Source organism: Sphaerodactylus townsendi, linkage group LG09 (assembly GCF_021028975.2).
Source record: "Sphaerodactylus townsendi isolate TG3544 linkage group LG09, MPM_Stown_v2.3, whole genome shotgun sequence".
In the NCBI taxonomy this organism is placed as follows: Eukaryota; Metazoa; Chordata; class Lepidosauria; order Squamata; family Sphaerodactylidae; genus Sphaerodactylus; species Sphaerodactylus townsendi.
Window position 1 is genome coordinate 90852997 of NC_059433.1, and position 27683 is coordinate 90880679.

Consider the following 27683-nt stretch of genomic DNA (forward strand, 5'->3'; position numbering starts at 1 on the left):
CAGCTGCTGCTGCTGCCTGCTGAAACGCGTGAATGTGGCAGCATGTACCCTCCTGCCTACACCAGCAAAATAGGGGTGTTCCAGAGGCGTGGCCAGAGCTGATGTTATCTGGCTTCCACCCAGTGGTGGGATTCAGCAGGTTTGCACCACTTTGGCAGAACCTGTTGTTAAAGTGGTGCTTGTAAACCAGTTGTTAAATTATTTGAATCCCACCACTAACACTGATACCCAATTCTGGGATTAATGTCTTCTTTTTGGTGGCATAAGTCCATAAGAGGCCTATGGAGGGCTTTCCAACAGCAGGGTTTTTTCCCCTTTTTGGCTCTCTGCACCTCTGGAAAGGAACAATGGGGTGGTGCCACATCCGGGTGCCCAACCAGTTGGATAGGGCTGTGAGTTGTGGTACCAAAACTTTGAAACTTGTTCCCCAGAGAGATTCATCTGTTTCTCTCCGCCATTGTCTTCCACCAACAGGTAATGACATTTTTGTTTTGTGTAGTGTACCCCTACCAAACTCTTATTGGCCATCCTCCATGGTTGTTTTGTGTTTATATGCTGATATGTTTTATTGCATTGTTAAAATATTTTTAATTTTTAATATACACTTTAAACATAGTTTTAATACATTAATGTGTTAATTTCTTGATGCATGTTTTATTGAGAATTATGTACAGAAAAGCAGCATAGAAATAAATAAAAAATATTTCACATAAACTTTTTCTGAATGTTGTCTTTTACAACAGAATAACTTCCCGATTCTATCACCAAATGAAATGTCAAAAATGGTCAATTTAGTTTGTTTTTCATCAAATAAGAGTTGATATACAGTTAAATTTACAGATTCTTCTATTAATGTATATCATAATTTATATCATCATATCTTCTATACATATTATAGTTTAATATACCATTAAATTCAGTTTTCCTTTAGGATATTTATGTTATCTGTATTTTTCTTATCTTTTTCTAGGTACTGAAGATAATCATTCCATGTCTTCTCAAATTTATTCCAGGGTAATTCTTTCACCTTAACTGATAATCTATCTAATTTCATGTAATCGGTTACTTTAAGTAGCCACTCTTCCTTCGTTAAATGACCTTCTCCTCTCCAATTTTTTGCTATCATCATTTTTGCTGCCGTGGTCATGTATAAAAATAATCCTATATTTATTTTAGAAATCTTCCATATTCCTATATTCAATATATATATTTCCGGGGCAAAATCTACCTGTATTTTCAATATCTTTTTTATATTCTTGTGTACGACCATCCAAAACTTTTTAATTTTCTGGCAAAACCACCACATATGTATCATGGTACCCTCTTCTTTATGACAATGCCAACATTGCTTTTTTACTTAATTCTCAGACTCAGCCAAACCAATGAGGAAGTCTAAAAGTAGTAAAGATAAGAAACAAACCAAACTACTTGTTTATCAGAATAAAGGACAGCAATGAAGAAAATGATTTGGTAAAAGGGTTGGACTAGACCTTTTTTTGTTAGCTGTAATAGAGAAATAATGTATGAATAACTGTATGTATATTTTTAAACAATAAAAATTATTGAATGAGAAAAAAAAAAATTTAGTTTGTTTTTATGGTGCCCCTTAACATGTTAATGTGTTGATTTTTTCTTAGCTGTCATTTTGCCAACGTTTACTTTTCATTTTTCCCCAGCAACTAACTTATCATTTGTTAACAAGAAAAACTTCCAGCCTGTTTGCCAACATTTTGAGGTAGACCTTTCTCTTACTTCAAGTTCCTATTCCCATATGCTGCTGTTACTGTGAAAATTGCTAAAACAAATCTCCCAGCAGTGTTATTTTCTCTCTCTACATCCCCCCGCCCCAAATTGTACAGTATTTGGCAGAAAACAGAACATAGCAGTGTTAATTTTATTAAGCTGTAACATGTTATCCAGCATTTTCCTTTTGCCATCAAGTCACAGCTGACTTATGGCAGCCTTGTAGGATTTTCAAGGCAAGAGGTGTTCAGAGGTAGTTTGCCATTGGCTGCCTTCAGAGGTAGTTTGCCATTGGCTGCCTTCTTGGTATTCCTTGGCGGTCTACCACCTAAATACTAGCCAGGGATGACCCTGCTTAGGTTCAGAGATTTTGTGATCTGACTACATCAGGCTAGCCTTGGCTATCCAGATCAGGGCTATACTGCAGGACTTTCCCATTCTTAAAGGGTCTAGACAACAAAAATAAGCCTGTACCGGTCTCTCTCTCTTGCCTTATCCTTCCTGCCAGAGGAAGGGATGGGGTGCAAAGTCTCAGCTTCAAAACATAAAAAGAAAGCAATATTAGACAGATAAATAATTGACAAATCAATTTGAATTGACCCTACAATCATACGCCGGGCTGAATATGTCTTAGATCTGTTCACAATTGTAACTTTAGACAACCTAAGTATGCCTATTTTATTTAATTAATTGACTGATTGATTGATTGGATTTAATATCTGCTCTTTCCCAACCAAACAGCCAGGCTCACAGTGGCTGAATTTAAACCTATCTCAAAAAATCTCAATGTAGATATTCAGCCTAGGATCTTATTGTAAAATAAGGCTTTCCCTACACGTTTTAAACATTGTTTTATTCAAAATTAAGGTATATTTTATAGACTGTGCCATCCTTTTTTTGTAATATAAAACATGTACAGTGGAAGAAAACAAAAGGTGTTTTACAGAAAGGTTAACTTATGCTTTACATGTGTACTACCAACAGCTGCTTATTCAGAAGAAAAGTGATACACCATCTTTTACTGTAGTAAATAAATTTTCCTCTATATAGTTTAACATGCAGATGAAACAATTCCATTTGGTATTACTTTGGGTATTATAAATCTTCAGCACAGAACTGTAATCTCAATGACAATCCTGTGCTACTTTAACAACTCTTAGTATTTTGCTTCAGGAGTTGGTAACAGCATTAAAAAGAAATAAGGCGAAGTGCTGGTGTAATAGTGTCAATGGTAGCTAAATCTTAGATTGGTTCTACTCGCCACTCTGAGTTGTTTTCTTGCTGTGCCTTCCACCCAGTTCTATGGTGTGTTTCATGGTGCTCCTCTTGACAGTTTGAGATTGTAACCAGGCAACACCACAGTGACTTGCTTGGCTCAGACCCAGCCTGGCGTAGCATGGGTCCATCAATGAACCATCAACAGCCAGAGCATCACCGCCATCTTCAATGTGCTGGTCCAAGCTGTTGCTAGCAAGTTTTGGAGAACCAAGTCTGATTGTAAAACTGCTATGATAATGAATAAAAGGAACATGTCTATAAAAGGTTTAAAGTCATTAAACTCTTTAATGTGACTTTCCTCATGGGATGGTGAGTACAAATTTATATGTATAGTTCTCCTCTTGGCATCATTTTCCTTTGTTCTTTTCAGCCTTTTTATTTTCACTGGCCGCTCTGTGAAACAATGAGCTTTGTTTGTTTCTGTATCCTGCCCTTTGCATTAAAAAAACGATGACCACCTATTGAATAGGCACAAATGAGTGTTCAGAAGCTGATAATCAGACGGAGAAATGACTGATAATATAGCAAGTATTAAGAAAGAGCCACATGAGGTACTGTGCAGTTGTGCGTACTTTGGTGTGTGGGCCATACACACAAGTCACAATATCCAGCTACACAGATGCATTAAAGGCAGAAACGGTCCAGCCAACTTCTGTTTATTTAGCCTTGGTTTCTGAGGACTCCATTTCAAGATCCCGGTCCGCTTGACAGCAACAGAGCAGTATCTGAATATACTTTGTAGTGGTAGCTACACAATAATAGAAATGGAACACAAATTGCATTATAAAAATAACTCCCCTCATTCAGGCACTTCTGCATAATATTAAAATATTCATTAACGTGACAGCCCAGCTTCTGTTTATCAGGGAGGCTTGGTTATTACAAGAAGCACTTGGATAATGAGACTTGCCTATATTATTATAGTAAAGTGGCAAAGCATAAAAAGAAGATGCAATACCATACATGCAACGCCTGCTTTATAAGTATGTATTTCAGTTCAATAATTAGTTAATTAACAATTAAGAACAGTGACTGTTGTGCTACTGCTTTTTCTTCTAGCACAAGGAACACACAAACTGGACTTGCGGAATCTGACACATCACATTATTCTAGAATTGCCCGACCCCTACTGATAGCCTGGGGGTTCCCCTGCTTTGGAGAACCACTCCCTGAAAACATTCAGACAGCTGGTAGGTGAACTTACCAGCTGCAAGCTTAAGTGTAGTTCCCTATCATCAGCGATGCAGCAATGTCACATTCCCCAGAGTGCACCGGTAGTGATCTTATCACATAGTGAACTATCCAAGGACACTCTGGTATTTGGGCAAAACTTTACGGTAAAAATGGCTTCTACCAAAGAGTTTTGCCCAAATTACACAACGTCCTCACACTGCTGGTGATGTGATGATGACATTTCCAGTACATGCTGGAAGTGACGTTGCTACAGTGCTGACACCAGAAGCCTAGGCCTCAGTTTGCTGCTGGCAAGTTCCACTCCACCCCTCTGGGTGCCAGGAAGTACCTGGCAACCATACGTTTTTCGTAACTACCCTCCCACCCAGTTACAAAATAATTTGCCATTCTGAATTTTGACAACATTGGAAATGCATCTCTACCAATTTGAATTTCATATGATATATTTTTTGTAAATATGAAGTTTCATGCTTCTTTTGCCACAAAGTATACAATTCAACCTTTTTTGTTCCAAATCACTATACTACTAGAGTCTTTTTAATCCTGTAAGCACTTTTGAAATTCTGACATATGGTAGTGGGTGCAACCACAAAATGGCAACCCCAGAAGGCAGAGCCAACCACAAAATGTCAAGAAGTCAAGTTATGCATAATTCTGATAGTAACAATTCAATATTTCAGGCAGAAGCTTCGTTTAACAGGATGTGTTTTAAAACAAACACATTTTTTAAAAAAATTCCGTGTATACACACAGCTTATGACTGATCACAAAGTAAAGATGCTTGAGCTGCTGTAGTAGCTACTGCCAAGAGCAATTTTTAAAAATCTTCTCAGGCAATTAGATTATCCAATGACCAGTCAGCTCGGCAAAACCCCCACCACCACCTGGTTCCACTCACTTGGTGGGCACCAAGAATGGTATTAGTAGATGCCTTAGTGCCCATGGGAATCCCTGCATTATTGATGCTGTTGAAATAAATATCTTTTTTTTAACAAAAAACCTTAATAAAACTCCTTTCCTTCTTTTTTTAAAACTAGTCTCCAACATACAGGATATGCACATGTGGTCTTTTCCTCCCAGGGACAAATGTGATCCTTACCAAAAAGCCACTGAAGGTACCGAGGTCTCTTTTCAACTGGTAAATAGATGCCCAAAAAATATGCAGGGATTCCAGAGAGTGCTATACCAATTCCAATAAGAGAATTGATGGTATCACTGTACAGAGGGACGATGATGAGGAAAAGGGTGCAGAAGCAATACACAATAGGGAAGAAGAGGCTGAGCTGCGTATGCAAAAAGGTCAAAGCAAGTTACAGGAAGGAGTACAAAAGAAGTGTAGCATAGTCTCACATGCAAAAGAACCTCCATCATTTTATGCAAGTTCTTGTATAGCTGCTATCTTGCTTTGGATGCACTAACTTCCGCTAGACATAGGACAGAGTATTGATTCCATGTATTAAGCACTTAGCGATTAAGTGGTTTGTTAGTTAAGGCTCTCTGTTCTGTAGAAGGCAAGACAAAGACAGATGAGCCACCCTCAAGACCTTGGATGAGAATAGTACTTAGTGTTTCTAAAGCACTGCTGGAGTTTAAGGCACTTTGCACATATTGTTTGTTGCCATTCTGGCGTCATCCCTATAAGGAAGGACAATATTATTCTCTGCATTTTGCAGATGGGGGAAGGTGGGCATAGGCTGAGGGACAGTGGCTTGCCTAAGTCCACCAGTGGTTTGTTACCCAGTGGTTAAAGTGCTGGATTACGATCTGGAAGGCCTGGGTAAAATCCCCACTCTGCCATGAGAGCTCACTGTGCATCCTTGTTTTCAAGCTGCATCTGAGTCATAAAACCCTGTGGTGCAGAGTGGTGAGCTGCAGTACTGCAGCCAAAGCTCTGCTTACAACCTGAGTTTAGTCCCATTGGAAGTTGCAGGTAGCCAGCTTAAGGTTGACTCAGCCTTCTATCCCTCCAAGGTTGGTAAAATGAGCATCCAGCTTGCTGTGTAGATGTCTGGGAAAGGCAATGGCAAACCATCCCATAAACATAGTCTCCCTAATAAATGTTGCAATGTTACTATTCCATGGGTAGTAAAGACCCAGTGCTTGGGTCTTTCTAACTTTATATCAGCACCCAAAAGACAAATAAATGCATGGAGTTGGGTTTATTTGATGTATTTTCCCAGCATCCTTCAGAATATTTGTCATACAACCCTAATACTAAACTGATTCCATCTGCAGAAAATGCTAATTCACTTTGTTTCTGGACTTAAAAGGATATTAATCTGGAAAATGTAGGTTTTCAGCAGAATTCTATACATATTCTTAATAGCGACACTACATTCTCTCCTCATTTTTATGCTTTATTCATCTTATTTACTTACTTTAATGGGCCGTCGTCTGTCTGGTTGGGTATATCTCAAATATATTAATCCTGCAATTGACAGTCCAACGAAAAACCAATAGCTGAAGCAGTAGTAGTTAATCAGGAGAAAAACATCTTCCACAAGGAGATATATCAAAGTCATTAATGCCTACCAATGGATAAAAAGAAAAAGAAGTCAGTGGAAGAAGAAACTGATGTCATGGCGTATGTGTGTGTATAATACATGTGCTGTTTCTTCAGAGACCTACTTGAGGCAGTTTACAAAACAAAATACAAAAAAATCATAAAAACAGAATAAAAATTATTACTTACAAACAGCCATTAAAAACCAATACATAACACCAGCCATTAAAAAAAGTATTCAATAATAATTCAATGTATAAATAGCACAAAATGACAGCCTAAAATATAGAAATTCTAATGTATATCTGTACACAGCTGGCAATTCCTTATATTTCATACTTAAAACCCAGTACAAATATTCTGATATTTTTCAAATTCTTCACAAAACATACTTCTGCAGGATTTATCCTTGATTTTTTTACTTCATTTGTTTATTTTCTTTGGATTTGTATAACATCACATAAAATAGCCTATAGTTGCCTCAGTCCAGCAAAAAAACCTGCACGCATATCATCTTACTAGATTAGAATTTGTATAGTTCAGGGTACTGTACTGAGGCTTACACAAGTATTTGACAATCTAGCATTTACTGAAGGATCCACTCAGTGGAACTGTGTTTAGGCCAACTTCTGTAGCATGGGTAGAGGGAGGGTATTTCCTGTAGGACCCAGTGGCAGAGTGCAGTGGAAGATTTTAGGCTGCAAATGAATTATTCTTACATCATTGCTGCTATTCTTCATCATCAGCTCTATCTGTAGGCAAAGTTAAACTCCTACTTAACTTTGCAAAGAAGAGTCCATGATTGTTTGGAAGAGGGAAGGCTGTTGAATACACTGTGACTAGTGTGTTTCCAGTGCTTAGAATAAAAACTTAGGACTTAGAATAATAAATTGTGACACAGCAGCAAGCACCATGGCCCATACACCCACCATGTTGGGGAATCACTGTACTAAAGCATAATGCAAAAGCTAGTGAGAAAGAAAAAAAATAATACTGTGAAATGTGGAAATGTGTAACAATGTGCATTGTGTGATCCCTGGAGGTTTATGGGTGCTTCCACTATGTTCTATCTATGTACTGTCAGATGTGACAGGAGGGTTTGAGTATATCTGTGAAAGGAAAGAGACAGCCAGCCAGTAACTTCATATATATGATTTGACATTTGGCTAACTTCATTTCCCTTTCTTGAGTTATCTGTTTGACTGCTTCCGCTGTGTTGAAACCCCTTATGGTTGAGCAATAGTCTGAAGAAGGCTGGGCAAAATATTTTCTAAGTATTCTGCCCCCTGGCCCGCTGCGCCATGTGCCCCGTATCGCACTTTTGCCCAAAACTGTTTACTCTAGTGTTGCGTGAGCAGGCCTGTCGGGGGAATGTCTGCATCCATTAATCCAGGTGATATGTGTTTTCTAGTGTCCAAGATCAGTAATTGCACATATAATAGTTGGTGATTAAATGTGAAGATGCTTCCAAATGTAATTTAGCCAATGTGAACCTCATCAGTACAGTACTGAATAGATTAGTCCCCAATCTTGTTGAGTCTGTTGGAGCTTTTGGAATTTTGACAAAGGGGTGTCAGTAAAAAATAGAGGAGCAATGTTGGGAGATTCCAAGCCAAACATCCTCCAATAACAGAGACTGCTATTTCTGAATGGGTGCTACCAGGCGATACCAACATAGTGCAGTCAGGGCTCTTCTTTTGAAACACCTGCTGGTTCAGAAGTGGAAGGAAGGTCAAGATGGGCCCCTTGCTTCTGGGAAACGCTTTGCTGGGCACAGTGGCACCCACCCATGAGTTCCACTGATGATCACTGTTCTAACAGCTATGATCTCATGCATTCAGTAGTGTGTGCAATCTTAGGCTTGCTAAGGGTGGAGTTGATTTGCTTGGCTCGCAACATGCAGCACAAACCTAGAATTATGCATAAAATTAATACAGGTTTCAAAAAGGTCCAGACATAAAGGAAACAAATGCAAACATCTTTTGCTTCTTTGCATTTTGAAAATACTTACATTAAAGATAAGAGCAGGAACAGGTGTGAAACGTTTTATATGAATCAAGCTCAGGCATTTGGGGAGGTGTCCTTCCCGGGCTCCAACGTAGAAAAGCCTAACAGAAGATGGGGGAGGGGAAAAATCTATTAGGGCAAAATCTTATTAGAGTGAAAGAGCAGACTGAAAATGGAGAAGCAGATCATATATAGTAGCCAGACGCCATCCACATTTTAAAATGGGTTCTGTTTTTATATAATTGATATTTAAATTATGTTTTAATGTTTGTTTTAACCTGTTGTGAACCACCCTGAGCCCTCAGGGGGAGGGTGGTATATAAAACTAATAATAAAAATAAATAAATAAATAAATAAATATGAATACACTGAATTCAAGCAATATGAATGTTGCTCCCTTCAACGGTGGCTGATGTGGGACATTCTTATGTGATCCATCCACATCCTATGTGGCAGCCATTAGTCAATTGTACCATATGGAAAGGATAACATAGGAAACAGCCCTAGGTCACTGTAAGAAATGACTACTACTTTTTAAGGGTGCTTTTAAAAAAATTCGCAGTGGCATGATGAGCCAATGCCACTATCATATGGCTTCCATGATGAAAAGAAGAATATATTCATGTATCTCAATGTTTACAATATTGTAAAATAGTAATTGTTTTAGCATCCTCATAGTCCGTTTAAACAACGGGACTATGTTTTATTTTGCCTTTTCCTTCTAGTACTAAGGAGTCCTTGCAGCATTTGCCATAGATGATGATTTAAAAAGTAGCTGCTTGCACTAAGTATCCTCTTATGCTGAACAAAATGAACTTGGATGAATATGCTTGGGACAAGTGGCAATAGAGATTTTCTGCATTTCTAAAACAAACCACCAAGTGGCACTGGACTTTTTCATTTCATAGACTGGGATCCTATGATTGAGTGTGAGTTGAATGTCTTTTCCAGTTTTGGTATGTAGAACATGTACCAAAGAAGGACAATAAACTTGGTGCCCTGTCAGACAAAATGGCAACCTTATGTATTTCATTACAAATAGCATGCACTTCTGACACACATGGTTGGATAACCCAAAAAGTAGTATCCAAAAAAGTCTTAGTTCTACTGTGGAATCCTAGAAGATAAATAGAATATTTTTGTACCTATAATTCTTTTTTGTATAAATGTGCCAGATAAACAAAGCTTAATATCATTGGTATGAAGGCCCAAATGCTTACTAGACTCTCTGTGTAGGCAGAATCAAAGACAGAGCAGTTTCTTTGGTAAACAGTAGGCTGTACTTTTACTGCCATTTTACAGTTTCTTATTTTTGAGCAAAATGTTCTGTCAGTGCAGCTTGTGAATGGAACAGACATGAGACAGGGGTTCACAAAGCACTAGTGTAGCACAGTATTTGGCACAGTCATTTTTACAAAAAGCTTCTGGCTTCACCTGTACAATATTAGCTTCTTAACTTGTACCTGGAAGCTGCAATAATAGATGAGTTTAATCCTCCATAACAAGACATGGCCACTGCAATGGGGATAATCCATTTAGCATGGCTAAGAGCTTCATTACCAAACGTCTGTAACAGGAAACAGAAAGAGCTCATTCAGCTAGTTTTTACAGTGTGAGCCGACTGTCATGGAAATTTACAGCTGAAGCACAGTGATCCATTTTGTAACAATGATCACCTTGAAATTGTTTTTTTTTAAACAGCCAGGATGGTTTTGTGATCCATAACACACAACTAAATTGCCTGTGAGTGGGTGATTAAGCAATGACAAGAGAAAAGCAACATATGCAAAGAGTGGGCTGGACTGGCCATTTATTTACATTCATTATGGATGGCTACCAGCAACCAGGAACAAGCAGAACCAAGCCCCAGTACTTTTGCTGGCACTCCAGAGACTGCTCAGCTTAGACCCTTTGTAGGTTTGCCAACTCCAGGTTGGGAAATTCCTGGAGATTTGGGGGTGGAGCTTGAGGAGGCAGGATTAGGGTCACAGAATCCATGCTCCAAAGAAGCAGTTTTCTCGGGGGAACTGATGTCTGTTCCCTCAGAGTGGTTTCTCTGCCTGTCTCAGACATGGCCAGCAGAGCAGCTAAAGAATATTTGAACTGTTTATAGTAGACCAGGGGTCTGCAACCTGCGGCTCTCCAGATGTTCATGGACTACAATTCCCATCAGCCTCTGCCAGCATGGCCAATTCAGGGACTAATGGGATTTGCAGTCCATGAACATCTGGAGAGCTGCAGGTTGCAGACCCCTGTTGTAGACTATAAAGATGGAGAAACACAAAGTGACAAGAAATCAAGTAAAATCACCACATTAACTCTACCTCTTCAGTATAAACATCAGTTGGTAACTGCTCAGTGAGCCCTGAAAATGATGTTGGAAATTTTGGTGCGAAAACTCCAGACAGCACCTTACCAAGACAGGACAGGGGGAAGTAATCTGCTAGCCTTTCTCTCTTCCTTTCTTAGTACCCAGCTCAGCCAGATCTTTTACACTTTCTCAAGTAACCTTAATTGTTCTTTACATTTTCTGGTTCTCCACATCCACTGTTCTTCATTTCCTTTCATTTAATCCAATTTCCCCAGAGAAAGAACAACAATTGTTCCTCCCTAGTCACACAGTTTGCCTAGAAGAAGAAAAGGAATATTTCAACTGAACGAAACTGGCCAAGTTACCTGCCTGTAAATGATTGGGGGGAGGGGGGCTTTCTTTTCATTGGCCCTTTCTACATGGACACTTTAAAATGTTTTAGGGCAGGAAATAAAACATTTCATCCAAGGAGTTATGCATCGCCCCCCCCCCCCTCACATGTTATATTTGCAGCCTCAAAACTTTTTAAATACATCCTATTTTCTAGTGATCCTTTTTACCATTTTTTTTAAAAGGCTTCATTTGCCTGTGCTGTCCCATTAGGATATTTCCCAGCCTCTCTGCCTTTCCTGCACTGATTTATCAGCACCATTTTGTGAGCTCACGTCTTGCCTGCATAAGCCTCTTGCCCTGTTTTTGGAGCATTTCAGCATGTTTCGGGGGCGGGGGGGGGATCATCACAGCATCGACTACAGAAGACTAAGGGAATTGCAGCAGGAAGCTGTGAAACTAGAAGCACCGATTTTCAACACACTGGGAAAAAACAGGGAAAAACACAAAACGGTAGTCAGGAATTGTCTCAAGAGTGGGAACAAAAAAACTATTATTTGGAGGGGGGTCTAAAATGTTTTTAAAACATTTTAGGTGACTTGTGTGGAAACAGCCATTTTCTTGACTCATCCAGTTTACCGCAACATATAGTCCAAAATAAATCCTGATCAACAGTTCATTTGTTTGATTCAAATGTTTATCGTGGAGGGTTGTTCACAGCATCATACATACTGTTCAGCCATGTGCAATGATTTACTACAGACCATTTATGATTTACAACTTACCACAGCCACAGCATCACTTGCTAATAGAGCGGACATATCCAACACTACATAGTAGGCTATGTTCGTCAGCAAATAAATTATTGTCACAATAGGCATTGAAATTGCAATGGAAAGTGGCAAGTTCCTGCAGAGGGAGATAAAATAGTATGGAACATTCTAGTAAAGGAAGAATATTCAAATTTAATTATAAGGCTGTTTGCAAATACATCTTTCCACTTGAAAGGACTATGCAACTGATATTTATAAAATCACCTCTTTTGAAGTAATATTGGATGCCTGAACAACTCAGAACTGCAAATCTCAATAATTTACATTCAGTTGCCGAATCAATGTATATACATAATTGTTCAGAGTTCAGACCCACAATGGGTTGACGCTACATGGACCACAGAGTAGCTGTGTAGCATCTTAGTGCATAGTGTCTGAATATTTTGGATAGGCAGTCAGTTGTAACCACTGATGATGCAGTTAAGTCCTGCTTTACCACACCCACCTGTTGGAATAGAGAATGTCTAGTGTGTAAAGAAGACTCTAGGACAGTGGTGGCGAACCTATGGCATGGGTGCCAGAGGTGGCACTCAGAGCCCTCTCAGTGGGCATGTGCAAACAGAGTCGCCCCCCCCCCCCCGCACACATCTAGGATGGGCTGGGCTGCTGGGCTCGATTATTAGCATTAAACCTAAGACCTAGTTTTGGGAAAGCAGTGTAGGTAGCCCTGTTAAACATTGTCAAACCTCACTGATTTTGATGGAAAGAACTAAAGTGCAATCCTTTACCTGGGAGTAAGCTCGATTGCTGGCAATGAGGCTTGCTTCTGAGAAAACCCTCCTAGGGTTGTGATTCACCCGTTGGAAGAGTTATACAGTTGCTTCAAAGCAAAGCCACCGACTACCACCAAGCTTACTCCTGAGTAATGTGCGCCTCGGAGCCAACTGTTTTTTCTAAACTAAAACCTCAGTATTCAGATTAAATTGCCGTGTTGGAACTTTGCAATAAATAAGTGAGTTTTGGGTTGCAGTTGGGCACTCGGCCTAAAAAGGTTTGCCATCACTGCTCTAGGAGGTACCAAGAGGGCAGCTAGATAGGGTAGTGAGGACTGTATCTTCTCTCCTGTGAAGTGTCTTACCTTGTCTGTCTCCAGATTGCTACTTTTAGGGCAATATCCTCCTCCTTGGAAATTCCACTGTCAGACTTGCTCTCTCTCACCTAGTCATGTTGTTACACAACCCTATCTCTCTCTCCCACCCTCTTTACTATCAAGTTCTTGAATAAACCTCTGTTTCTTTAATCAGGTTGTGTGCCTTTGCTATGTTAATTACTCTGCTAACATCACTTCCATGGCTGGCAGCCTTAGGCACTGAAATACTAGAAGGTTACTGATGGCATGCCATAAGCTTTGAGTAGGTAACTACAGAGTTCCTGATTCTATTGAAACAGCTAGAAAAGGTCTACATCCTCTTTCCCCCAGCAGTAAGGCTTCCGAGGATGTTTCAAGATGCTGGGTGGTGGAGAAGGGAGTTTCATGACTGAAAGTCCTTGCATCATGGAAATGCTGTGCTAGATCCAGCTCATTATCTGTAAAACTGGATTCAAACATGTAATCCAGAAGAATAGTGGACAAGAGACCACAACCCACTGATATTATCATTAAATGGCAGTGTGATGGTGATATTCTCTAGTACATGCATGTACCTTTCTGGATTTTTCATTTCTTCAGTGACAAAATTCAGTGTATCCCATCCAGAGTAGGAAAAGAGGGCTGAGTAAAGAGCAAGAGCAATGAATCCTGCATCTCTTGTTGAACCTTCAAATGGATCCTTAAGGTTTTCTGTTTCTCCTGTGCAAATGTCAGATGTCTGCAGTTATTTGCATATTTGCATATAAGCTACATGTGATGGTACCCTGTTCACACAGCTAGACCACATCCATTAGCAGTTATACATGCAAGAGAACCAATAAAAGTAACATATGAACTGACTGCATATAAAAAATTAAGGTGTGAATCTAGAATCACAAAGGCTTCATATAGTCCAGTATAATAATTATTATTATTTGTTGAGTACAGAAAGTCATTCCAACATGATGTCCATGCTCATCTTTGCCAGATATTTTAAGACAGACAACAAAATATTTAGTACATTGCACTGAACTGTAATTTTAGGAGGAACTAGATACTGATATAAATCATTTATAGGGTAATTCAAATTGATAGAATTATTTTGGTCAAGAGTTTTGTGGACAGCTGTCCAAGGCTCATTTCCACTATCAATTAGCAGTGTAATCCCATGTAAAGCCACTCCATTGAAGAATCACTGTACTGACTTCAGTGACCTTAGACTGGTGTAATTGAATAGAATTGTACTGATGGTTACCATCTGTTTTATTTGCAACTGTTTACAGATATTCACAAGAACACTGCCTTAGCAGCACATAAATATAGCGTAACAGAAACAAACTGTTGTTGAATGTACCATATTTCCATTCTAAACATTGATCCATATGATCATTCAACTGGAGATAGTCTTTGTAGAGTTAAAAACACAGTCAGAATATATGGTATAAATTTGCCTATAGACTTTTCAATGTATTAAGTTTTGTTAGTATATTTACTCATAGTAAGTATATTCTTACCTTGGCTAATTTTATAAAGACCCACTGCTATTACCATGATCAGGGCCATAACTTTTGCATACGTGAAAAGGTCTTGTACTCTGGTTCCCCACTTCACATTGACACAATTAATAAATGTCAGGGAGCCTAATGAAGAAATGGGACACAAACAAGATAGACACAGTTAGCTGCACTTCAGCAAGATATGGGTCACTTGAAGTATTTCCATTAACAGGATATTTTTTCTAAGCTAATGAAGGTAATAGGAAATTATTGGATAATTGGATAATAATAATAATTGGGGGTGGGGTAGGGAGAGAATCAGATTTTCCAGAAATGAATAATGAAAAATGTCCAGTGGCAGAGCAACCACAGATTAAGGAGTCATTTAGATGCCAGAAAGTTAGGATCCAAACCAATACCTTTTCTGGTTTAATCTATTTTTGTATTTACTGATTTGCTTCTAAGCGATTTCTAGGGATGTGCACTAGAACCAAAATCTGGATTTTGAACATTTGGGATTTCCAAATATCTGGATGTCTATAAAAACAAACAGGAATTGCTTACTTTCCATTTTTTAAAAATCCAGTATGGCAAACCACTTCTAAAAGTGTTCCTTCAGCTCTCTGACCCATTCCCACATCAACCCCAGAGATTTAAGATGTGGTACATATACACAGCCACAGGTGCTATTGCCAATCAGTATGCTCCTGCCCCTGGGCCATGCCCCCTGTCATCAGTCAGCTTGTTGGCAGGTTCCAAGCATGTCTTACAATATCCTACGACTGAGAGACCAACCACTTGCTGGGTATGCTTTCTGGTGGGCAAGATATCCCTCCCTCTGCTCCCTTAGTCAGACCTCCCCAGACACCTTCTCAGCCCATTAAATGTATTTCAGTTTCCTGCACGTATGCCCCCACAATAGCTCCTGCTATGTCCTCCCTCTGGCAAAACCATAGCAACACCAGTCAGGGGACATTGGGCTCTCTGCCCTCACCAGCCTTGTTGCTAGGCTGTCTGTGGGGATGTTTCATTTTCTTTTCTCAAGCAACCAGGACAAGTTGTCTAAGGAGCAAATTTCACTTTCCTCTTCTTGAACATAACTAAGCCTGCGTTCTATAGAGGCCAATGGAACTCCAAATATTAGGAATTATGCAAATATGGAATAATAAAATTCTAACTTGGAAACCATTCCATATTCCACAATATTCATTCTGAATACAGCATTATTCAGTGGGCCTGAATATTTTTGAATCTGAATTGCACATCCTTTGTGATTTCTGTCATCATGTATAGAAAAGTGGCAAACACTATGGTCAGCCTTAATTTTTGTGATTATAATCAAATTTTACACAGATATATATATTTTTAAATTGTATTGATTCATGTTGGTAGCTACTCTGAGCCTGGCTTAGGTCAGGAAAGGTGAGGTTAAAATGTAATAAAATAAAAATAAAGAATAAATACAAGCAAAAAAATGGAACAATCTTGCTCTTACATCTCCTGCTGTTTCATCAGCGAGATGGGAAGAACATTGAGAGATTCTTTTTCTTTTAGTGCCCTCTAGCATTCAAAGAGAAAGTTTCAGCTTTCCATGAACAGCATGTTGCCTCTCTAAAATAACACCACAAATACAGTCTTGCTGTATCAGAGTAGGGATATCCAAATACACTCTAAATCTGAGCAGAATTATTTTTGACATTCAAGAGCATTTCTGAATGAACAATTATTTTGAAGCTTCTCTTTGTGGTTTCATTTTCCTATCAATTTAGGACTCCCGTGTATGGCTACAGACAGAACATATTGGACCATCTTGCTGTATAGTGAATGTTGACTGAAAGCAATTGTCCAAGAGCTCAGGCATAGACTTTACTTTCTTTCCCAGCCATTGTATTCTCAAACTATTACCAAATACCTTAATCTTAAATTTTCTTGCTTCATCCTCACGCAACATCTACTGAGTTAACTGAAATCTTGTGTTTTTTTCTCAGAGAAAATGGGAAGAAGCCAAACTTTTCTGCCAATGTTCCCCCCCCCCACACACACACACACAAAAGTCAAATGAAAGCAAAGGTCACATTCTGAAGCTTTGCAATCAAATGAAATCATGGCACCGACTGACTCCTGTTTTACTTACAGATGCAAGCAGCTGCGGTCAACCTAACTGCTCCATAGGGTGGTTCGCAAAATGGAAATATTGGTTGAACAATATAGTTAGCAAAAGTGATGGCTATAACAGCCTGAGTTGTTGGTTCAATAATGAGCAAGGAAGACCATAGTCTGATAAATGCTATAAAACCTCCAAATGCTTCCAGAATGTAGGCATAGCTTGCTCCAGATTTCACTATGGATGTTCCCAATTCAGCGTAACAAAGTGCGCCAAACAATGAAAAGATCCCCCCAGCAGCCCAGAGGAGGAGTGCGAGTCCATAAGAAGCGCTGTACATCAAAACCCCTTTGGGGGACACAAATATCCCGGAACCGATCATGTTCCCGACTATTAACGAAATGCCATTAAGCAAAGTGATTTCTTGTTTCATCTGCATTTTTTCTTTTTTGTTCTCTATCACCAAGCCCAGTTCAGTCTTGGCCATCTTCTTTTTGTTGCAACACATTATCCAAGGGTCTGTCATCTTCAATTAATTATTGCCTGGAAAAGAAGCCGAAGGTGAGAAAATTTTGTCTTTAAAAAAAAATGATGCCATCACAAAAGACAGAGAGGAACACAGATAATTGAAAGCTATATGGTATCTCCGTCCAGTATGGTGGCTATAGCCATATGTGAAGATGGTCATTCGGGTAGCCTCTGGCCAGAGAACAAACATGAGCAATGCAACCAAATAACTCAGGAAACTTTCCCCTATGTCAGTGGTGGCGAACCTATGGCACTCCAGATGTTCATGGACTACAATTCCCATCAGCCCCTGCAGCATGGCCAATTCTTGCTGCAATTGGCCATGCTGGCAGGGGCTGATGGGAATTGTAGTCCACGAACCTCTGGAGTGCCATAGGTTTGCCACCACGGCCCTATGTAATCTATAATGTTTCATTACAAGTGACTAAATTTTGAGGATAGGCAGCATCCAGATTCAAAGCCCATTGCACCCAGAATGAGCCAATGCAATCAGGTGACAGATGCATTCATTATAATAATCACTAGCAGTAAAGCCCATTGCAGGGGAAAATGCAATCAGCTGCAGAAAAGTGAGGGGCAAGGATGCATGTATGAGCTTAACAGCTGCTTTATCTACTCCTCCCCCCCGCTTTCCACCTACCTGTTTATGATCCCAGGACACTGTGGTTGGCTTGCTGTTTGGGGCTAGGGAGGGTGTCTGGGGGACTAAGGGGGCAGGCAGGGGAGTGGGGAGGCATGTGCTGGGACCAGCAGGGAGGTTGGCTTGGTGCCCATGCCCTGCCAGGCCCAGCTTGGTCTTTGGAGGGTGGGAGAGGGCATGAAGGGGAGTGGGGAGGTTTGGGCCTGCCCGATGGGGCAGCGGGTAGTAAGCTGGTTGTCCTGCTGAATCTACCTTGCTGTTTGGGGGGTGGAATGGGGAGGCTTTGGCTGGGCCAGTGGGGCAGCAGATGGCAACCCACTGATGCCCTGTAGGGCCTGGCTTGGTCTATGTGCATGGTGGGGGGGGGGCGGGTAAGAGACCACAAGTGGGGGAATGCGGAGCAGGGGAGGGTGCTAGGGCAATGGGGAGGGTGCTGGTGAGCCCAGTGGGGAGGACAGTGTCTGCCAGGCTGGCTTGTTTTTCAGTTGCAGAGAAGGCAGTTAGAATATGAGGGACTCACTTCCAACCCTCAGGCAATCACGTCTAAGATTACCACTGTCGCATGCTGACCATATTTGTAACCATTAAATAGAGCATCCTTCTCTCCATACACAATAATAGGAGCTACAGTGTGAACCAGAACCAGGTTTGATTCTACTCTCCTACACATGAGTGGCAGACTCTTACCTGGTGAACTAGATTTATTCCCTTGCATCCAAACATGAAGGTGACCTTGGACTAGTCACAGTTCTTCAGAACTCTCTCAGCCCCTGTTGTGGGTAGAGAAAAGGAAAGGAGCTTGTAAGCCATTTTGAGACTCCTTACAAGAGAAAAAAATTGGGTATAAATCCAAATCCTTCTTCTCTCCCTTATCCCCTTTTAAACAAATTGTACATATCAATCCCAGTATTACAACTGTGTCATCCCACCATGTTTTAGTAATGCCTATTAGGTCATAGTCCCCTTCTGGTATTAGGACTTCAAGTTCTTCCTGCTTATTTTTTTGTGCATTAGTGTAGAAACTTCAGAATCCATGGTATACATGTACTGAGAGTTTGGTCTCTATACTTACCTGTGGGTTAATGTTTCCTTGCCTATGTGCCACTCCCTATAAGCCATTAGCGTTCTTATCTCAAGCAATTGGCATTATACTGGACTTTGAATTTTTGTCTTGTTAAGGTGCGGTTAAAAAATTGGGTTCATGTGGGATCCATGAGGGTGTTGTTTCATCCTTCTTTCCGTACATAATTTCACATCCTGAAGGCATCTTTACCGACCTCTGTTAGCCTTAGAAGAGGAGAGGGAGGAGTCAAATAGACTCTCTTTTTTGTCATTTTCCCCTTTCAATGCTAATAAGAAGGGTGTGGCTTCAGTAGGAAAAACTGCCCTCCTCTTTTCCACGCAACCCAAGTTAGAATTGGGGCCACAGATAATTTACATTCACTTTGAAAACACCAAAAAATTTGCTCAAGGATGAATAAAGATCTTGTCTGTTATGATTCTTCGTCAATATTATTGGATTATTGAGGAAGGGATTTATATGACAAACAAAAGAGAAAATAAGTAATTATATGAAGCAAACAGAAGCAAAAAACCCCACAACATAACATACAAAGTATATAAAATCATAATCTGCAACAGAAGTCTAATATCAAGAGAAATTTATAAGGGGTATAAATCTTCTAATTACTCCTGTAGCTTGTCATGTATCACGAATCCCTGCCTAAATAATTGCTATTGCTGCAGACAAAGCCACTGTGTGTGGTGGGAGGAAATTCCCTCCCTTCCCACTCAACCCGTGCTCTGCTGATACAGTGTCCCTACAGTGTCCAGCTACAGTGCCTCCCCCCCAGTTTGCTATAGCAGCAACTCACCCTTGCTCACCCCCAGTTTAGCCTTTAGACATGTCTCTACAATTGTGCTGTCAATGATTGTTTTTTGTCGCCCCCCCCCCCCCGGATTTTTCTACAAGCCTGGGGGTGCTCCCCAAGATTGCAGAATTATGTTTTCTGTCAGTGTGTCCACAATCTGCAGATTAAAATCTATGCAGATGGGACACACTTCACTATTAGAATACTTGATAAGTTAATTTATAAATTAATCTAATCAATTTATGCAACACTGACCAGACTACAAATGGCCAAGATAGGATTCAACAGTTTATTTCTGATGTTTTATGCAAGAGACACACTTCCTGAAAACACCCTTCTGCACATGCAAAATAATGCGTTTTCAAACCACTTTCACAACTGTTTGCAAGTGGATTTTGCCATTCCGCGCAGCTTCAAAGAGCATTGAAAGCAGTTTGAAAGTGCATTATCCTGCATGTGCGGAATGAGCCATACACACACGCAGATCAAAGAAGAACACGATAAGACAGCATCTTGATGCTGGATGCTTGAGGTCAAAATAGATATATATTTGAGTTTATAAAATGGAAATTGCACAATTCTCTGCATTATGGTTATTTCGGCGCCAACTGTGTTGCTATTCTCCCCTTCTCCACTTCTCCAAATAGTGAGTAATTCCAAATGCAGTGAACTGGTTCCCTTTTTAGGAGACAGCACTGCAGACAAATGGCATCTGCAGCATTTGCTTCATTTACAAATGTGCAAATAAAACTCAGGTGGAGGCTCCCCAACAGGACAATAGATACACCCCCCCAACTCACAATAGTGGAGATCTGCTTTTCTGTTTCTCTTCCAGCATCTAGACCAGCAGTTCTCAACCTGTGGGTTGCGACCCCTTTCGGGGTCGAACAACCCTTTCACAGGGGTCGCCTAAGACTCTCTGAATCAGTGTTCTCCATCTGTAAAATGGATAAATGTTAGGGTTGGAGGTCACCACAACATGAGAAACTGCATTAAAGGGTCAGGGTTGAGAATTAGGAAGGTTGAGAACCACTGATCTAGACAGCCACACATCTGCTCCCTTCCTTCAGGGGGCTCTCGGCTAGAGCCTTTTTCTGTTCCTTAAGGCCGACTGAGGAGATATCCATTGAGATGCATTACCATTCCTTTTGTCACATAGAATAGACATGCTCTGGAAATTGAAGCCTACAAACCCAAGCCATGGAAAGCAGGAGAAAAAACTAGCTTGACTTAGATTGCAATCCTAAGAATGCTTTCCTGGCAGGAAGCACCACTGAATAGCATGGGACTTACTTCTGTCTCGCACAACAAAATTCTTGAAAAGCCCACTGAAGTTGGTACTGAACTGCACATCTGGACTTGGAGAGCAGTGATTATAAAATGATTTTTATCCTGCAAGAGAGGCAAATTCTTCAAATTTAGTAGCAGCTCACATTTTACATCCGTTTGTGCATATTTACTTTTCAAATTTAAACACACCTATTGTCTGAAGAAGGAGAAAATGTTCCATGGGATGTGGTTTGAAATTTAAAACCTGTAATTGTTCACTATTAATTATAGCCCTGACCTGGATTGCCCAGGGCTAGCCTGATTTGCTACGCGGCTGCAACCTGATGGCATTTTCCACCTCCATTAATTATTACTAGGAGGCTGAGCAATAATGGATAACTCATATGGCTTAAGTATTACATGTCTTACTGGAAATTTGGCTTTGCATACTTTGTTTCAAGGACATTGAGACACAGTTAAAGTATGTATGTTTTTAGAAGGGCTTGCTGCGGGAAGGGGGGGGGGCTCTTGAGTTTCCCTCTCTCCTGCTTCTAAGTCTTGCCTCTTAACATTCCTGTAGACTTTTATTATAGCTCTTTATTAAAGTCCCTCATTCTCCCAGTCTGTTAGAGAGCTGCCACAAGTTCAGACATGAATATTTATTAATTGGTGAAACCTTCCACAAGGGTGGCTGTAGTTTTGTACAGCTAAAGGTCAAACTGCACTGAAGAAGAAGAAGAAGAAGAAGAAGAAGAAGAAGAAGAAGAAGAAGAAGAAGAAGGAGGAGGAGGAGGAGGAGGAGGAGGAGTTTGGATTTATATCCCGCCTTTCTCAAAGGGGCTTACCGGTACAACTCCATTCCCTTCCCCCCTCACAACAAACACCCTGTGAGGTAGGTGGGGCTGAGAGAGCTCAGAAGAATTGTGACTAGCCCAAGGTCACCAACTGGTGTGTTGGAGTGCATAGGCTAATCTGAATTCCCCAGATAAGCCTCTACAGCTCAAGCAGCAGAGCAAGGAATCAAACCCGGTTCTTCCAGATTAGAGTACACCTGCTCTTAACCACTACACCACTGCTGCTCCAGAGGAATTATCTTTAGTGGACTAGAAAACATTTCATTCGCTATTTTCATAATGAACAATAATACAAATTTTATCAAGTGGTCGATGCAGCTTTCCTCTGCATTTCTTTTTCTTTAACAGTCCCTTTTGGGGTCCTAAAAAACTGATGCTGGTAATCATTTGTGTGGACAGAAAGCCCAAGAGAGTTGGGGAGAATGCACTGATGGAATTGACCAAATTCACCCCTTCTCTCTTTTCAACCAGATGAATCTTAATGAATTACACATGCAATGTCATGTCCATTGGAATGAATTAAAAAATTGCAAATTCAGGACTTGCTAGTACACATCACATTGTACCAGGCACTGTATAGCAAGATGCATATGGATATAAATCCCTTAACTGTTACTATCACAGTATTTCAGATAAGAATCTTCTTTCATTGCTGTTTGTTAAGATTTGAACAGTTTCAAAAAACATTTTGCCTGCATCTATGGCTGGCATCTTTAGAGACATATCATGGAGAGACTCATTGTGATATGCCTCTGAAGATGGCAGCCACAGATATGGACAAACTGTTAGGAGCAAAAACTACAGTGGTGGCGAACCTATGGCACTCCAGATATTCATGGACTACAATTCCCATCAGCCCCTGTCAGCACGGCCAATTGGCTGATTGGAATTGCAGTCCATGAACATCTGGAGTGCCATAGGTTTGCCACCGCAGTACTAGACCACGGCCACACAGCCTGGAAAACCCACAACAACCAGTATCCATGTATAGTTTATCCTGATGATAGGGACAGGCCAGAGAAGGAACCTACTTAACAGGGGCTAAGAAGTGCTCCTTGTGAGGAAACCCTTGAGGTATGGCTGAGGGCCAAAGTGCTCTGGAGCAGTGGTGGGATTCAAATCATTTAACAACTGGTTGTTTACAAGCACCGTTTGAACAACCGGTTCTGCCGAAGTGGTGCGAACCTGCTGAATCCCACCACTGCTCTGGAGCCTGCTCAGAACAACTACAGGTGAAGATGGTGAGGGCTAATAACCCTGCAGGCTGGCCAGACCAGCAACCATTAGCAGTAGCTGGTAATAGGTGGGGCAGCAGGTCAGCCAAGCCAGGGTCATTGTTAAGGCAAGACTTTAAAAAGTAGTTTGAAGCTTGCTGAAGAGGGAGGCTGATGGAGTAGTGAGGGAAACTGGAGAGCCATGAGGCAGGAAGGGTGCTGTTAACTACTTCCTTGTACTGTATGCTGAAGGACTGAAGAGTCCTGTGTGTAATTGGTGGGATGGGACTAATGGACTAGATCCTTACCTAGCTGGCTATGGACTGCAGTACCAGGCACTCTAGATACCACAAGTCACTCTAGGTACTATAAGTCATCTGGATGATACCCAGTCCTGTCACCATCCCATTCACTACACACCTGAGTGTGTTAAAAATAAAGTTTGTACTGACATCTCTGTTCTCACACCATCTTCTCTTTGGTATACATTCTGATGCCTTTTGAAATCAAATGGAATTCAGTGATTGACTTTTATAATCAGGTTTGAACGTTGCACTCTTCACACAAAAAGTGTGAAAGGACGTTATGTTATTGCTCAAATCTTGGCATTACAGGTTCTAAGGCTCAGTGCTTCCTAACAGGAGGAATGTAAATAAACATAGGAGGCTAATGCAAATGAGTAACTAGATTATTTACAGCATGACCTCCTTCGCCCATAACTTCCTTTGCTCCTTTGCCTCCTTCTTGGAGATCACTTAAGTTCATTCATCACAGTCAGAAGTTCAGATTCATGAAACTTCTGTTACTGTATTTCCTGCTGCAGAGAAAAGGCAGTGAATGTAGACAATGGTGGATTCCGCACAGGGCAGGTATAATGGGGGTAGGGTGCAATACAAACTGTTTGGGGACGGGGAGGGGACATCGCACAGGTCCGATCCCCAAAATGAGTTCGCCAAATTTTATTTTCCTCAAACCTGGATTTTCAAAAATTGCTAGACCAGCGATTCTTTTGCAAAATCCCAGGTTCGAGCTGCTCCCGTGCAAACAGCCGGGCAGGAGACTTTTTTTCCCCTCCTCACTTCCACCGGTTCACCGTAAGTGGCTACTCCATCCCATACACCATGCCAGTTTTTACAGAACGTAACAGCTATAAAACTTTCAGGAATTTGAGACTGGATTGTAGTCTGATACCATTCTGAGATTGACTCACAGAAATCATGGCATTCAAATGACAGCTGATGTACTGAAAGCTGCATTGTACCAGAGGTGCCAACACGTGGAATAAGCTCTCAATTAAGTACAGTAATAATTTTCCTGACTTAGCAGTTTGTTACAGGAACTGTTTATAAATATCACTTTCCTCAAAGCCCATGGTATGTCGTTAGTTCCCCCAAAATGGATTTCAGTGTTACAGGCTCTCCGGATATTATGACAGGACCTTGTTAGCAGCTGATGTTTTCCTGTCACTGTTCCTCCCCCTCCCACTGACACAGTTCCTAGAGTGTTTATTGCTGACCAAACAGAGCTAAGAATTCTAGGCTTCTAAGTTCATAGGGGGACAGTGCCTGAATTTGATTTTCCTAAGAAAAGAATGCTACAGGCAAATAAAAAGGTACCGGTATTCCTCATAGTTTTGTAAAGATTTATGAACTTAAATTATCTATCACTGATTTAATGAGCTGTAGCCAAATGGAGGGAATCTTCCATTCTGCATTCATTGTTCCTGCAAATTCAGAGGTATCAGTACTGTTAACAGAGTGTCTGCACGAAAGGGAGTACTAAAGTTGGTTGGAAAAGCACATTGAGGATGGGGAAAATCTGAAAAGTGGATGATTAGGGAACGACTTCTTAAAATATTGCTTCAGTTTGGAGGCAAAGGAAAAGAAAAACATCTACATTAGGTTTGTCAACCTCCAGGTAGTTGCTGAAGATATCCTCGGATTACAACTGATCTCTATGTGATAGAGATCAGTTCACCTGAAGAATATGGCTACTTTGGAAGGTGTGCTCTATGGCATTATACCCTATTGAAATCCCCCCTCTGTGAACTCACTCCTCTTCAGGTTCCACCCCCTGGCCAAAAAAACCCCCTACCTGGTATTTCCCAACCCAGATCTGTATAGAAGCAACCTTGGTGATCGGGTTTCTTCACAGATGCAGGAGAATGAGATCACCGGATACTGAGCTGACAGAATGGACCACTTCATTCCAGATTGTAAATAACAAATCACATTTTTAATCATCTCTTAAATTACAAACATCCTTCAAATACAACATCAACGTGACAGGCACAGAGTGGGATTACCGAGTGGAATTCTCTCCATTATGTTCTATTTTTCTATTTGGCAGGAGTTTAGGGTTTTTTTAAAAAAAAAACATTCAAAACTGGCACCCTCACTTGTTGCTTGAAGCTGTACCTTCAGTTTGATCACCTCAGGATTATATCTTTCCCACCTCATTTTGTTGCACGTTAGATGCACCTTACTTTAAAAGGGAACAGAATTGAACAATAAGATTATATTTTTCCTTCCTTTTTTACTATGATTCAAGATGGCTAATAAACTAATGATCATGTTTCCAAACAAATCAAATCCAAACCAATTATCATGTTTCCAAATGTGAAGAGTACAATGGTTAGGGGGTTAAATTAGAATGGCATAAGACCTAGGTAGAAATCCCAATTCTGCCTTTAAGCTCAGTTGCAGCTTTCTATAAGCTTTACTTACCTCACAAAGTGGTTGAGAGGATAAAACGTAGGGAGAACTCTCCTCAGGAGGAGGGTGGGATAAAAATGTGTAGGTACTCTAGAATAATTTAATCTGGGGTGAACAATAGTAGTTGACTATTGTGTGTGGGAAAGATAACTATGTGTGAATGTGTGTGGGAAAGATAACTATACTAAACAATTCCATGGCATTAGTGTTAATTTGCAGCAGCCAAAGTAACCAAGAATTTTGTGGCATCTCAAAAACTAACTGATATATTGTGGCATAAGTTTAGGCTGGCTCACAAATCTCAGAACCCAAGCTCGTGGCACAATAAATGTGATAGTTTTTAAAGATTTTTTTAACCAGCCACTGAGCAAATGATGCCAGCTATAGCAGCAAGAGTTCAATCATGCTTGTATGGAAACTTCAAAACAGCTGAGCATGACCAAATGCCAGCTGTAGACGGAGTGTTTATTAGAGAAGTGCTTGCCAAACCAGGAGCAAACCAAGTGGACAAAACAAGCCTCATCACCACAAACCCCACCCCACCCTGAAGTATTGCTGAGCAAAACAAATACCCAAGTTCAGTAGAAAAGAACAATCCTTCCTTTCCCATATAAAAGAGTATTTATCTGATAATTATGTGAGGTGGAGATGGGGGGGAAGGGGTAGATCCTCAGCTGTTCCTGCTCACAAAATTCACAGTTTCCATTAATTCAAACATATTTCAAAACAACACACAGTCTGCCCTTCAAATGGCCCATCCCCAATTCATATGAATTAAGAATATCAACAGGAGACTATCATTGATCTATAACCGAGGGGGGAAATTGAAGAGAGAACGTCAAGGCTTACCCGTGTATAACTGCTGTCTTGCTTCATTTAGCACAAGGCAACAGCAACTTCAGGAACAGAACAGTGATCTCAGGGTCTAAGTAATCAAGCAGCTGCGTGATGAGGAGTGGTAAGTGATATGACTGTGAATGCCCCGTCTCTCTCCCTGCTGCTATTTGATTCCCATAGCAGAAAAACTATGGAACACTTTTTCATCTGAACAACTCAAGTTTACTAATGAGTAACAGCTGCCAGGGCTAGATACAGCCTGTTGGTTTTAGAAATTCCTAGAAATGAACTCAATTTGCTGCAAACGAAGAAATTCTCTAGCTGTCTCTGTGTTGATTTCCACGCTTCTAAAATGTGTTTTGGCACCTTTTGCAGCTTCTGATTGAAGTGGTCACGATGGAAGATTTTAGAAAATATTAATAGAAAGCAACCAGTTTTCAGTGCAATGAATAGAATGATGTTGCAGTCATGTACTTGTCATGTGACTGCAAGGGCACAGACAGAAACAAATCATTTCATGAGTCACTTATACAGAACCAAAAGTGATATTAAGAGCAAGAGACTCCATTCGAAGAAGCTTCATGAGAATTTGCTTGCTTTGAACATAATAAAGGAAAAATCCAGAATGGTAGAGTAATAGTTTTTACTCCTGGTATTGTAGATTAAAAGAGATTGTTTAATGGTCAAGGATAACTTTGTGCCTTCTTAAAAAGGATAGTACCTAGCTCTTTACACCTGTAAGTTCAAAGAGGTTGTGTTAATGGTAAACAATAGCCTGGTGTTTTCTTTTAGAATCGTGCCAACATTTTTCAAAGTAACCCAGAAACCTAGATACACCAATGAGCAGATAGATAAGTTCAATGGCTAAAAGATACATTATAAGGGATA

General features: G+C 40.4%; 1 protein-coding gene across 3 annotated transcripts; it reads right to left on the minus strand.

Annotated features, from left to right (window-relative positions):
• Nucleotides 1-1837: 1837 nt before the first annotated feature.
• Nucleotides 1838-26886, minus strand: LOC125439278 (Y+L amino acid transporter 2-like). Of its 3 annotated transcripts, XM_048508309.1 has the most exons (12): nucleotides 26808-26886; nucleotides 21201-21299; nucleotides 18724-18806; nucleotides 16899-17411; nucleotides 14783-14908; nucleotides 13844-13988; nucleotides 12152-12275; nucleotides 10189-10292; nucleotides 8730-8826; nucleotides 6594-6743; nucleotides 5315-5498; nucleotides 1838-3769 (listed from the first exon to the last, which is right to left on the minus strand). In XM_048508309.1, exons 4-12 carry the CDS (start codon nucleotides 17392-17394, stop codon nucleotides 3678-3680), a joined length of 1518 nt encoding a protein of 505 aa, XP_048364266.1. In that variant the 5' UTR covers nucleotides 17395-17411; nucleotides 18724-18806; nucleotides 21201-21299; nucleotides 26808-26886; the 3' UTR covers nucleotides 1838-3677. The 3 variants fall into 3 exon arrangements, with proteins under 3 accessions (XP_048364266.1, XP_048364265.1, XP_048364267.1); XM_048508308.1 differs by lacking the exon at nucleotides 21201-21299 and having other exon boundaries at nucleotides 26808-26876; XM_048508310.1 differs by lacking the exons at nucleotides 5315-5498; nucleotides 21201-21299 and having other exon boundaries at nucleotides 26808-26876.
• Nucleotides 26887-27683: the final 797 nt, after the last annotated feature.